This window comes from Mobula hypostoma, chromosome 1, assembly GCF_963921235.1.
Source record: "Mobula hypostoma chromosome 1, sMobHyp1.1, whole genome shotgun sequence".
Classification (NCBI taxonomy): domain Eukaryota; kingdom Metazoa; phylum Chordata; class Chondrichthyes; order Myliobatiformes; family Myliobatidae; genus Mobula; species Mobula hypostoma.
In genome coordinates, this window is record NC_086097.1 from 20336441 (window position 1) to 20350389 (window position 13949).

The 13949-nt window shown below is 44.5% G+C and overlaps 1 protein-coding gene across 4 annotated transcripts in view; it reads left to right on the top strand.

Annotated features, from left to right (window-relative positions):
- Window positions 1-3802: 3802 nt before the first annotated feature.
- The window catches only part of LOC134344502 (exportin-1-like), a 129368-nt gene continuing 119221 nt past the window's right edge, over window positions 3803-13949 (top strand). The window contains exons 1-2 of one of the 4 annotated variants that reach the window (XM_063044422.1): window positions 3811-3998; window positions 4820-5357. Coding sequence is in view for 1 of the 4 variants with exons in the window: in XM_063044407.1 (XP_062900477.1) it covers window positions 3966-3998 (33 nt within the window). In the remaining 3 variants the exon portion in view is untranslated. Of the gene's footprint in view, window positions 3999-4819; window positions 5358-5500; window positions 5771-13949 lie in introns of those variants that run through there. The other 3 variants (XM_063044407.1, XM_063044441.1, XM_063044433.1) reach the window with 3 other exon arrangements.

Here is a 13949-nt window from a genome sequence, read left to right on the forward strand (position 1 = left end):
TATAACATCCTTATCACGTGCCCCAGCCACTGCAGCTGACGCTGGGTGATCATGGCCTCAATACTCCTGCAGTTGGTCTTTACAAGTATACACACACACACACACACACACACACACACCCCTCCAACCCAGGACTGGCCCTCCATTATGCCCTCAACAGTCTACTTACGCAGCTGAAGGAACTAGCCTCTCAGCACCCACCCTGTCAATCCCCTCAGGAACTTAGAAAGCACTTCTTTGTAAATTCCTAGTATCACTCTTTGCAGGAGAATCTTCTAATCTCAGGAATCAATCTAGGAAATCCGCACTGGACTGAATCCAAGGCCAGTACATCCTTCCTCACAGACAAGATAAAGATTAAAAACTGCACAGAGTGCTCTAGAATGATGTTTCAAACCCTATCTAATCTCTTCTCGCCAGATGTGGCTACTTTTGCAGTTCTGTCACCCCCCAAAAAAACATAAAAAAACAACATGGACATTGAAATGGCAGGAGAAGCTCCAAAGGAATTGGGACTCAGTTCCAAATGAAGCAGAAACACTGTAGAAAAGTAGCATTTGTGTTTCACTATTGTGGTAATTTGCAATGATCACAGGTCATATTCATTTCTGCCTGTTGTGGTGAGGGGTCAGGAGGAAGAGCAGCTAAGGGTAATAATTACTATTGGAATACAGAGGTATTGTCAGCAGTTTTGGGCCCCATATCTCAGAAAGGATGTATTGTCATTGGAGAGAGTCCAGAGGAGGTTCATGAGGATGATTCTGGAACCAAAGGGGTGTATGAGGAGCATTTGGGATCTTTGGGCCCGTACTCACTGGAGTTTAGAAGAATGCGTGGAGATCTCATTGAAACCTACTGAATGTTGAAAGGACTAGATAAGGTGGACATGGAGAGGATGTTTCCTCTGGTGGGAATGTCCAGAACTAGAGGGCACAGCCTCAACATTGACCTTTTAGAACAGAAATAAGAAGGAATGCTTTTAGCCATAGAGTGGTGGATCTGTGGAATGCTCTGCCATAGACTGCGGTGGAGGCCAAGTTACTGGGTATATACAAAGTGGAAGTTGATAGGTTCCTGAATGGTCGGGGCATCAAAGGATATGGCAAGAAGGCGGATGTATGGGATTGAATGGAGTCTGGGATCAGCCATAATGGAATGGTGGAGTGGACATGATGGGGTAAATGGCTTAATTCTGCTTCTATGTCTTATGGTCTTATTATTTTTCTTTGAGACATAGACGTTGCTGCCTCACAGCTCCAGCAGGTAGAAACCCAACCTCAGGGTTGCTTTTGGGGAGTCTGCATGTTTGCTCTGTGACAGAACCTGGAACACAGGATGGGCCGACATTTTAAACTACTCCAAGATCATTCTTCCCCCTTCTTCCTACACAGCCCTCCATTTCTCTTTCACCCATGTGTCTGTCTCATAGTTTCTCAAATGTCCCTAATGTAATCTGGCTCTACCACCACCCCCGGCAACATGTTCTATGTTCTCACCACTTTTTTGTGTAAAAAAGCATACTTTTGACATCCTCGCTATACTTTCCTCCAATTGCTTTAAAATTATGCCCCCCCAGATTATATCCACTCGATCTATGCCTCTTATTATCTTGTACATCTTTATAAGTCAACTCTCATCCTCCTTTGCTCCAGAGAAAAAGCCCTCACTTGCTTACCTATCCTCATTAGACATGCTCTCTAATCCGGGCAACATCCTGGTAAATCACCTCTGCACCCTCTCTAAAGCTTCCACATCCTTCCTATGATGAAGTGACCAGAACTGAACTCAGTATTCCGAGTGTGGTCTAACCAGCTTTTGTTAGAGGTGGAGCATTACCTTGTGGGTCTTGAACTCAATCCCCTGTCTAATGAAGGCCAGTACACCATTCGCCTTCTTAACCGCCCTATCAACTTTCACAATCATGTGGGCTTCCTCGAGTTTCCCACCACACCTGAAAAATGCGCAGTTTCCTCTGCTATTTTGCCCAGCGATAATTGGCCCTGTGTCTAAGTGGGTGGCAGAGGCTGGCTGGAGCAGTTGGGGAATGTAGTTCACGGAGAAAATTAGTGGAGAATAGGATTAATTGGTGAGCTGGCATGGATGATTACCCAAAATGGCCTCACTCTATACTGTAAGGAAATTATAATTATGTATATGGATATATTTAAAGCTGAGATTGTTAGGTTCTTGATTAGTAAGGGAGTCAAAAGTTATGGGGAGAAGTCAGGAGAATGGGGCTGAGAGGGATAATAAATCAGCTATGATAGAATGGTAAAGCAGACTTGATGGGGTGAATGGCTTAATTATGCTCCCCTGTCTTCTGGTCTTATTTTAGAGTAGGTTAAAGGTCAACACAACATCACGGGCTGAAGGGCTGTAATGTTCTATGGGAATTAAATCACATTGGTGAAGTGTTTTATCTCAGTACCTCCTGCATTTTTGACCTACATCCATTGCTACTTTGGAGTTAATTGCTCCAACTCAGGAATGCAATTGGATTCTTTGGTTTGCAGAATCAGGGATCTTCAAAAAGGCGATGCCTCAGAAAGGTGACTCCATCATTAAGGACACCCATCTACCAGGACATGCCCCCTCCTCATTGCTACCATCAAGGAGGAGGTACAGGAGCCAGAAGATACACACTGAACATTTCAGCAGTAACTTCTTCCCCTCTGCCACCAGATCTATGAATGGGCATTGAACCCATGAACACCTTTTCCTCACTTTTTGCACCAATTATTTATATATATTTCTTATTGTAATTTATAATTTATTATGTATTACAATGTACTGCTGCTGCTAATCAACACATTTCAAGACAAATGCCGGTGATATTAAACCTGATTCTAATTCTGAAGAAAGAGATGAGTCTATGATAAAGTGAGCAAACAGAAGGCCCAGGGATGGCTGAGGAGGTCACAACCCCAAGAAAGGGGTCGTGTGTGAGGGAAACCAGAGACCACAGGAACAGACGGAATGGAGGCCTGGAACCTTGGGATTGGGCAAAATGGGAGCCAAAGACCGCAGGAGCTGGAATGCTCAGACAGCTTGGTCCCTTGCGTTAGAGGTCTGATCTAGCAGAATTCTGTAATATCGAGGCCCTGGTCTGTGCAACTTCAGAACACCACAAAAAAAAACCCAGACTGCTGGAGAAACTCATCAGGTCAGGCAGTATCTGTAGAAGGAAATGGGCAATCAAATTCCTCCCCATGCCCTGCCACAGATGCTGCTCGGCTCACGGAGTTCCAGACGAAGGGTCTCAACTCAGAATGTTAACCATCCATTTCACTCCACAGATGTAGCTTGGTCTGATGTTTTTTTTGTTTTAAACATCCCTCCAACAGTCTGCTTTTTTTGTGTCAGATTGCAGCATCTGAAAGCTTTTGTTTCTCTTGGAAAGAGAAATGGAAGGTTATGTGGGAGGGCAGGGTTAGTTTGATCGTAGAATAGGGCCTGTCCTGTAGGTAACTTCAATTCAGCATAGGACGTAGTGACGTGGAATCTCCCTGTAAACATTCCTAATATCTAGAACGTTAGGACCAACCATTTGGTGCCCACCGGATGGATGATTGTGGGTTGACGAATATACAAAAAATTCTCGAATACATTATTTGAGCAGAAAGTGGTGCGTAAGCAATTCAAAACATTATCTTAATAAACCTATAAAACGCGCCCAGAAAAAAAATGTAATATCACTTAGTCATTTTCTAAGCAGCAGAAATTTCCAGGCATCATGTGACAAGGTGCGCGTCTTTCACATGACCTCCCGCCTCCAACCACTCCACCCCATTCAGTTTTGCCAATTTTTTTGTTGCCGTGTGTAATAAACAGCAGTGCTCAAAGACGGAGAAAAGCGGTAATGTTGTTCGGAAAGAAGAGTTGCACGCAGAAGTACAACGGTACTCCGCGGGTTAATTTTCAGTTGCTGAACTCTGCAGAGCGATTCTAGGCGGCTGACCTCCTAAATGAAGCTAATTGCCCAAGTTGGGGCGCGCTCGGTATGTGTTGGGACAACGTTCAGGAACCTCCACTGAAAATAAGTAAAGTGGAATATTCCTCTTTAGCGTTGCAGTAGGCGAGAGGCTGGTGTGTTTATACTGCGCAAACTTACTTGATTCATTCCTACCAGCAGAAAACAATCGCAAGGAATTGGCATTGCCCCCGACGCACACGTCTTGCAACAGGGTTGCATTATAATATTTAACACATTATTCTATTGACGCAGATACTGCTCATGCTGAGTGGTGTTGGTTACATTAACCCGTTTTAAAAAAAAATACAAATACGCGCGCGGGGTAAGGCAATAATAGACAAGCGCAGAAGCAACTAGATCAACTGCCCTGAATGTATGTGTACAAATACATTGAAAAATTGCAAAAACTCTGCTTAGTAGTAATTACTCGAAAGCACGAGTTTCGACTGTTCCTGTGGCGGTTGTTACATTGTATACGCGGTAAAAATGTAACAAAACCTGTGACTGGAGAAAAATAACCAATTAACTCTCATCACACACCATTCATTTGTATTCTGGTACATGAGATGGAAATATACGGATTGATTCATCCTCACGCTTCCCCGAAATATGTTTGGTGGAGAGAGAGAGAAAAAAAACAACCATCAAATCTGGAACAGGCGTTGGTTATAAAAGGGGAGGGGTGTGTGTGTGTGGGGCTTCTCTTTTTTTAAAGAACAGAAATAAGCCAATACAATCAAATAAACCGTAACTGCGATCAATACCATTTTCCCCCAAAATATGAACAAACGAGATAATTTAAATGTTAAAATGTATTAATTATATAATATTTAATTTTTATAAAAGGATTTGAGGGGCGAAGGCTTCGGCGACGCTTCGTGAATTTCCGTCTTTTTTCGGCTGGTTACATGAAGATGGAATCTCCCAGTAAGAACTGGTTGCAACCGGTTGTTGGATTTTTTTGTGAGGGAAAAGACGAGCAGCAGTGAAAAAGCTCCCCACATTCACTCCACGATAGCACATATAATATATATTTTAGCACATTCAATTGCATTTTCAAAGCTTTAAGGTTTGCAGAGAAACTAAAGAGACAAAGAGAGGGAAAAAAAGGCGCATCACCTTTAAGTTTGCACAGCATTGCACATCAGGAAGCTAATTTATTTTCAACTGCAATTCTGTAAGAAAGGAGGGAAAGAGGAAAAAAAAACGCATAAGAAATATATCATCAATATTGGAACAACTGTTGCCAACTGTTTTCGCTAAAGACCAAAGAGACTTTCTATTTCGCTCTGGGATTGTGAGGAGTGGAGGATTGTTTTTTCATCTCAAATAAATCACAACTCTAATCAAGGAGAATCTCGAGAAGGGATTTGCAAACCATTTGGTAAGTTGACTAGTTCTCTCTGCTTTACAGCAGGCATGGGTTTTGAAAGGGGGATGGGGCCTGTATTTTGGTGTTCGACACGCTTAGGGGAGTGTCTTTCATTTTCACTATAGTTTTTAGTCGGGGGGAGGGGGTTGTGGGAGGAATTCAGTTGGAAACACGAGTCTTGTGTATCCTTCTAACCTGCTTTTAATCATTCATTGCCAAGTAGTTTCTGGCGATTTTATTTTTAGTAATTTAATCTAATTGCTGCCTTTACCTGCCAAAGATAGAGCCTTGAAATAATTTTAACACGCAGTTTTAAAAAAAGACGGAGTATTTATCAAAAAATTAAAGACTAGCAATCCAGTCTCGGCATCCGTAACACAGCTTTAAGCGCATGTTTTGTATTTGGCCGCGCGTTTGAAAATCTTGTAAGTATTGTGAAGCTTTGGCTTAATTTCGAGAAGAGTTGCATCTGCTATTTAATCGTGCTGTTTAATTTTAAACATTTTATGGTTAACGCAACTTTACCGCCTTAAATTTGCTTATACTTTTTTTTTGTTGTATTTTCGACGTGGCGCAGCTTGTTCGGCCCAATACGGTTCTAAAACCTTTCGTTTTTTGCTTTGTATATTTACACAGTAGTAAGTCGGTCTTTCACGGCAACCGCGCTGTTTTCCTTTGCCTTTTTTAATATATTAAAAAATGTAAACTGCATCCCTCCGGCCAGAGATCGTGTTCTAAGTTAAAAGTGCGCGCAGATTATTCATGTTGCTGTGGACGAATTCTAAATTTTATTCAGCGATTTTGTGTTTCTGGTTTTTTTTTGAAGTGTTGATTGAATGGCAACTTTTCCTATCGGGTGCGACTTGTATTGCGCGGTTTGGTGACGCTCCCTGGAGGTCTTGTGCAATTATTTAAACCACGTTTTGAACTTTGTAGGCAAGACCACCAAATCTGAGCAGGAAGGGGTTTGAGGTCCCACCTTCGCAGCCCCTTGCCTATTGGGTTTTGTGACTGAAATTGGGCGGCGGCGTTTCTGGTTGGTTCCCCGAGCTGTCATTTCCCGACACAGCTCGTTAGGTTGCAGTGTATTCGCTGCTGGGACGCGAAAGCTTTTTTAAAAAGTACCAATTCTCACCCCGTTTCCTCGAGGACGGTTTCAGAGCTGGTTCCCACTGCGGGTCAGCCAGCCCTGCTTACGCTTGCGCCTGGCCCAGTGAGATATGTTCCCCAAGTGAAATGCTGGAAACACTCAGCGGGTCGGGCAGCATCTGTTAATGAACAGTTGTTTTCTGACTTCGATTCAGAGCCTTCAGAGAGCAGGCCGCTACTGAAGTGCGGTATCTTTGAATGAGACATTCAACACTGCCGAGTCGGTACTACCTGGTCCCTATTTACTCCACCCATAGCGAAAAATAAAAAGAAATCTCGTTTCTTGCAAATTGATGCTTGTGGACAAATCAATAAAGTTCAAAGTACATGTGTTACTGTATACAACCCTGAGATTGGTTATCTCACAAGTATACTCAATAAATCCAATCACCAAATAGAATCAATGAAAGACTGTTGCAAATATTAAAAAAACTAAATAATGTTAATAAGTAATGAATATCACAGACATGAGGTAAAGTGTCCTTAAGTGAGTCCATTGGTTTTAGGAACAGTTTGGTGATGGGGTAAATGAAGATGCCCCCTCTGGTTCAAGATTTTGATAGTCGAGAGGAAATAATGCTTCCTGAACCTGGCAGTGTGAGTCCTGAGGCTCCTGTACCTTCCTCCCAGCAGCGAGAATAGAGCATGATCTGTGTGGTGGGAGTCTCTGATGATGGATGCTGCTTTCCTGTGACAATACTCCATGTCGATGTGCACAGTAGTGGGGAGGGCTTTACCTGTGACGCTCCAGGCCATATCCTGACGAAGGGTCTCGGCCCGAAACGTCGACTGTACCTCTTCCTAGAGATGCTGCCTGGCCTGCTGCGTTCACCAGCAACTTTTATGTGCGTTGCTTGAAATTCCAGCATCTGCAGATTTCCTTGTGTTTGCGTTTTTAAATCCACTACTTTCAAGGGCATTGGTGTTTCCATACCAGGTTGTGATGCAGCCAGTAAATATACTCTCACTACACTTGATAGAAGTTTGTCAAAGTTTTAAATATGCTGACTGTTCGCAAACTCCTCAGAGTAGAGGCATACCAGCAGGGACAGTAGGCTGTTTAGCTGATCCCATCCTCTTGAACTGCTGCAGTCCTTCTTTTGAAGGCATGCCCAGTATTATGAGGTAGACTGGCTCAAGATTTTGAATCCGAAAGGATTGGTTATACATTTCCACCCTTGTTCTTGATGGCTTCATGTGTTGCTATTGGAATATTGTGGATCATTTACTACTTTAACTGCCACCTTGTGCCCCAGGTAACCAGTTAGATGTTAAGGATGGTGTTGATCAAGTAGGCTGCAATGGCTTGGGTCGTGGTGAATTTGAAAGCAGCTGGAGCTGAACTTGTCCAGGTAAATCAAGAATCATTGTTCTAGCTTGTGATTTTCAGATGGTAGAATGATCTTGGGCTGTCTGACTTGCTTCTGCAGTCACATCAATCTGGCTGCTTTAGCAGAGTATCTGGTCGGCTGTGATCCCTTGGGTGATAATGTTGGGGGACTTGGTGACAGTTCAGAGATGAACTTTATTTGTCACATGTACATCAAAACAGTGGAGTGCATCAGTGACCAAATACAGTGAGAGGATCTGCTGGGTCGGCACAACATTGTGGGCCGAAGGGCCTGTACTGTGCTGTACTATTCTATGTTCTATGCTGGGAGCCTGTAAGTGTCACCACACTATCAGCACCAACAAAGTGTGCCCACATATTCTGGGGTGGCATGGTAGTGTAGTGGTCAGGCCGATGTTTTACAGCAGTGGTCCCCAACCACCGGGCCACAAAGCATGTGCTACCGGGCCGCAAGGAAATGATATGATTTGGCGCTATGAAACGATATGAGTCAGCTGCACCTTTCCTCATTCCTTGTCACACACTGTTGAACTTGAAATAACCTACCAAATAACACATAAAACCTAAAATAGCACTAACATACAGTAAAAGCAGGAATGATATGATAAATACACGCCTATATAGAGTAGAAATAATCTATGTACAGTGTAGTTTCACTTAACAGAATCGGGAAAATTGAGCCAAAACTGATTTGTAGAGAAATAAAATCAGCACATACACGCATACACACACAGGTGCCCGCGCAAGGCTTCATGGTCATGGTAGTCTTTCTCGGGGTAAACACAAGTGTCCCGTATTTGACTGCTACTTTTGTCCCTTATTTGGGAGTGAGAAAGTTGGCAACCCTAACTGTAAAAGACATGTTGAGGTGAGTTTAACCCTACTTGAACACTGCCCCCCCCCCCACACCCGGTCGGCCGGCCCGCAAGAATATTGCCAATATTAAACTGGTCCGCAGTGCACAAAAGGTTGGGGACCTCTGCTTTACGGTACCAGCGACCCAGGTTCAATTCCCACTGCTGCCTGTAAGGAGTTTGTACATTCGCCCTGTGACCGCGTGGGTTTCCTCTGGGTGCTCTGGTTTCCTCCCTCAGTCCGACGATGTACTGGTTGGTAGGTTAATTGGTCATTATAAATTGTCATTTGTGAGTCTCAGATTAAATTGGGATTGCTGGGTGGTGCAGCTTGAAAGGGCCTTTTCCGCACTGTATCTCAATAAATAAATAGATTTGCTACCTCTAACCTGTACGTGTTTGGAATGTGGGCAGCAACTAGAGCACCCAAAGGAAACCCACGCCCTCGTGGGGAGAACGTACAAACTCCTTACAGACAGCAGTGGGAATTGAACCTGGATTGCTGATATTGTAAAGAGATTGTATTAATCAGAATGCTCTTATGCCATCCTTAAATGTTAAGAGTAAGTGACTTTGTTACTGGAGTTGGTCAGTATATGGGTCTTCTGAGGCCCATATGTTTCCACTTCTCAGTCCATGCCTGAGTGTCACTGCATACCAGCGTGGAGAATGCCTCTTGCTGAGGAGTTACGAATGGAACTGAATGTTATGAACTCATTAGTGAGCATCTTGACCCCTGACCTTGTGATGGAAGGAAGGTCAATGCAGCCGAGGATGGTTGGTTGGAGGATGCTGCACTGAAGAGCATCTGCTTTGGTTTGGATGTCCTGGTGTTGGGAAGATTCACCTTGAACCACAGTGCTGTCCCTTTGTGTGAGGCATGACTCCAATCAATGGAGTGTTTTTCTCCCCTCGAGATCCGTTCACTTCAGTTTTACCAGCAATCCTTGCTTTAAGGAGAGAGAAAAGTTCTCTTGCTTGTTGCTAACGATTAGTGCAACACTTTAGTACAGGCGATGGCCGATCAGGGCTTAGTTCCTGCTGCTGTCTGTGTGGAGTTTGCATGTTCTCCCTGGGACTTAGTGGGTTTCCTGCAGCTGCTGCAGTTTCCTTCCACTTCCAAAGACCTGCTGGTTAGGGTTCATGGGTTGTGGATACGCTGTGTTGATACCTGAAGCATGCCGACACTTGTGGGCTGCCCAGAACAATCCTTTCTGATTTGAATTGATGCAAAATGACACTGTATGTTTCAATGTACTTGTGACAAATTACTTGACTTTATTTCTTACATCTTCACATACATGAGTAAAAATCTTTACCTTGCGTCTCCCTCTGAATGTGCAATGTGTAAATTATAGTAACTTGTAATAAGTAGTATGTACAGTAAGATATACAACAGAGCAGTCAATGTAGCTTAGTAGCTTTGTGTCAGCATGAACTAATCAGTCTGATGGCCTGGTGGAAGAAGCTGTCCTGGAGCCTGTTGGTCCTGTCTTTAATGTTGCGGTACCGTTTCTCGGATGGTAGCAGCTGGAACAGTTTGTGGTTGGGGTGACTCGGGTCCCCAATGACCCTTCGTGCCTTTTTTGCCCACCTGTCGCTCTAAATGTTCTGAATAGAGGGAAGTTCATATCCACAGATGCGCTGGGCTGTCCGCACCACTCTCTGCAGAGTCCTGTGATTAAGGGAGGTACAGTTCCCATACCAGGCAGTGATGCAGCCAGTCAGGATGCTCTCAAAGAAAGTCCTTAGGATTTGGGGACTCATACCAAACTTCTTCAACCGTCTGAGGTGAAAGAGCCGCTGTTGTGCTTTTTTCACCACACAGCTGGGATGTACAGACCGTGTGAGATCCTCGGTGATGTGTATGCCAAGGAACATGAAGCTGTTCACCCTCTCAATCTCAGATCCATTGACATCAATGGGGGGTGAGCCTGTCTTCATTCTTCGTGTAGTCCACAACCAGCTCCTTTGTTTTTGTGACAATGAGGGAGAGGTTTTCTTGACACCACTGTGTCAGGGTGATGACTACTTTTCTGTAGGCTGCCTCGTTGTTATTTGAGATAAGGCCAATCAATATAGTAGCATCTGCAAATTTAATTAGCAGATTGGAGCTGTGGGTAGCGACACAGTCATCGGTATACAGAGAAGGGGGCTTAGGACCCAGCCCTGGGGGGGGGGGGGCGGGGGGCTCCTGTGTTGAGGATCAGAAGTGAGGTAGCCCACTCTTACCACCTGCTGGCAATCTGACAGGAAGTCCAGGATCCAGCTTCACAAGGCAGGGTGAAGGCCGAGGTCTCTGAGCTTCTTGTCAAGTTTGGAGGGAACTATCGTGTTTTGAATGCTGAACTGTAGTCCAAGAACAGCATTCTCACATAAGCATTCCTCCTCACTGGGTGTGTAAGGACTGTGTGTAGAGCTGTGGCTATTGCAGCATCTGTCGATTGGTTGTGTCAGTAGGCGAACTGAATTCAGTTCAATCCTAACTTGAATGTCTTTTTGTGACGGGGAGAAACTGGAGCACCGGGAGGAAACCATACATAGTCACGGGATTGGCATGCAAACACCTTAAAGACAGCAGCATGATTTGTACTCTGATCTCACACCTGACACTCTAAAGCAGGGGGTTCCCAACTCTTTTCTAAAATGCCATTAACCTGGCTGTAAAGCATTATGCTAACTGCTACATGACCACACATGTGCTGCTCAGTGCCACAAGTAGTCACTCTCTAGTCGTATCTCAAATTCAGCTCAGTGTTCCATGTTGGGTTCAAAGCTGCGAATCAGTGGAGCTGAGTAGACCAGGTGGAATCCAAAGTGGGCCCGAATGAGCAGGTTATTGACTATTACGTGACGCTTGAAGCATTGTCAACAGTGCCCATTACATTGTTGGTGATTGAGAGTAGATTCGTTGATGAACAAGGTCGGACTTGGTCTGCTGTTTGAAAACAGCTGTTTTTCACACAAGTAGATGCCTCTGCATTGGAATGGAATAGCTAGATGTACAGATGGTTCTGGAGTGTAGATCTTGAAGTTTACAGTGGGCACTGGGTCAATCTGTCCAAGATCTTGGAGCCACTTTTTCCTGTTACTGGTTTGATTAGTCTGTTTAAACTAACCATACAAACACCCCTCCTCATGGGTTAATGTGGTGACCTGTCTACGATGTCCCTATCCAAACTTCTCTCAAATGTTACAATTGAACCCGCATCTGGGCATTTCATATTTCCTGGCATGCAAGAGAATGAGGAGAGATCGTGCTGAGGTATACAAAATTGTGAGCGGTGTAGATAGGGTAAATGCAAGCAGGTGAGATGGGTGACACCAGAACTGGAGATCATAGGTTTGGGGTGAAAGATGAAATATTTAAGGGGAGCCTGAGGGTGAACTTCTTCCCTCAGGGTGGTGTGAGTGTTGGATGTGAGTTCGATTACAACATTTAAGAAAAGTTTGGGCAAGTACATGGATGGGAGGGGTATGGAAGGATGCACAAACAAGAAGATCTGCAGATGCTGGAAATCCAAGCAACACACACAACACACTGGAGAAGTTCAGCAGGCCAGGCAGCATCCATGGAGCAGAGTAAACAATCGGTGTTTCAGGTCGAGACCCTTCATCAGGACTGGGGGAAAAAAGAATTAGAAGTTAAAGAGAAGTATGGAGGACTATAGTCCAGGTGCAGGTCGATGGGACCAAGCAGAATAACAGATTGGCATGGTCTAGATGGGCCAAAGGGCCTTTTTTGTGCTCTCGTGCTCTATGACTAGTCCTGGATTTCACAATTAACTGAGATAGTTTCTCTCTCTACCAAGTTTTGACTAATATATCAAGAATGCTGATCAAATCATTCCATGACGATCTAAATTCCAGAGTGCATTTCTAGATGATATATTCATAAGTTAACCTTCAGATGTTGGTCAAAACGAACAGAACAGTAGGGTCTGATTCTCTCACTCATGTCATCTTTATTCTGGTGCTCAATTGTCTTCTCTGTGCCTGCATTTCCAGGTACCGATGGGTGGGAGATATTTGAAGGGATAAGGTCCAGGTAGATGGGACAAGGCAGAGGACGAGATTGGCATCAGATTGGGTACCTCCTGTACCCAACAAAGTGGCCTCTGAGTGGTCCCATGGTGTTCTGCTGCTGTTGCCCATCCTCTTCACAGTTCAGTGTGTTGTGCATTCATAGACACCATTACTGTAACACATAATTATTTGAGTTACTATCACCCTGCTGTCAGCTTGACCCAGCCTGGCCATTCTCCTCTGACGTCTCTCGTTAATAAGATGTTTTCATCCACAGAGCTACCTCTCACTGTTTGTTGTTCTCACCGTTCGCTGTAGACTCTGGAAATCAGGAAATCAGCCGTCAAACCACCCTGTCTGCCACCAACAATCATTCCACAGTCAGTCACTTGGGTCACATTTCTTGCCCATTCTGGTGTTTGGCCTGAACAGCAACTAAACCTCTCGACTACGTCTGCATGGAGATGCTGCCACGTGATTAGATAATTGCGTTAGTGAGCAGGTTTACAGGTGTAGCTAATAAAGTGAGCATTGAGTGCAGAGTGAATCAAATTGGCTAATGGCTGGCTTCCAATGGTAGTGAGGAGCTTAGGAGGAAGCTGAAATGGATCACTTGTACGGCACTTTTTGCTGAGAATGGTTGCTAATGTCTCCAGCATTCATGTGTGGGGGCGCTGCCATCACCGAGGAAGGTCTAGGAGCCGCCTTCCCCGGTTTCCTGTTTGATTGTCATCCACTTGTCACAGCTCTAGAGCCTTTGTCTGATCTGTCGATTTAAGATGCTCAGTTCTGACTTTCCTGGTCTTTCATGATTAGCAGCACCTAATGTTCTTTCCTTTTGTACCCCTCTGAACCACTGTTGATTGTGGTAGAGTAAGTGACGATACACTGGGCTGTGAGGTCAGTGTGTGGTGCTGGATATATCTGCTGATGGTCCACAGTTTTGTTCCCCATACCTGTCTGAGTCTATCCCGTTTTTGCATGATTGTAGTGCCGTCATGGAGAACGTCCTTGTTGCGAAGGTAGGACTGCTCCAGGTAGATAGTGCAGTGGTCACATCCACCAATGCTGTTGTGGGCAGGTGTACCTGCCTGGGGTTACCTTGGCACGAATGAGGTCAGGTAGGTTGGTTCATTCATTGTCTGCTGCAGACATGATCTAACAGTGCAACACAGGATTCTGCAGGTGCTGGAAATCCAGAACAACAGACACACTCAGCAGGTC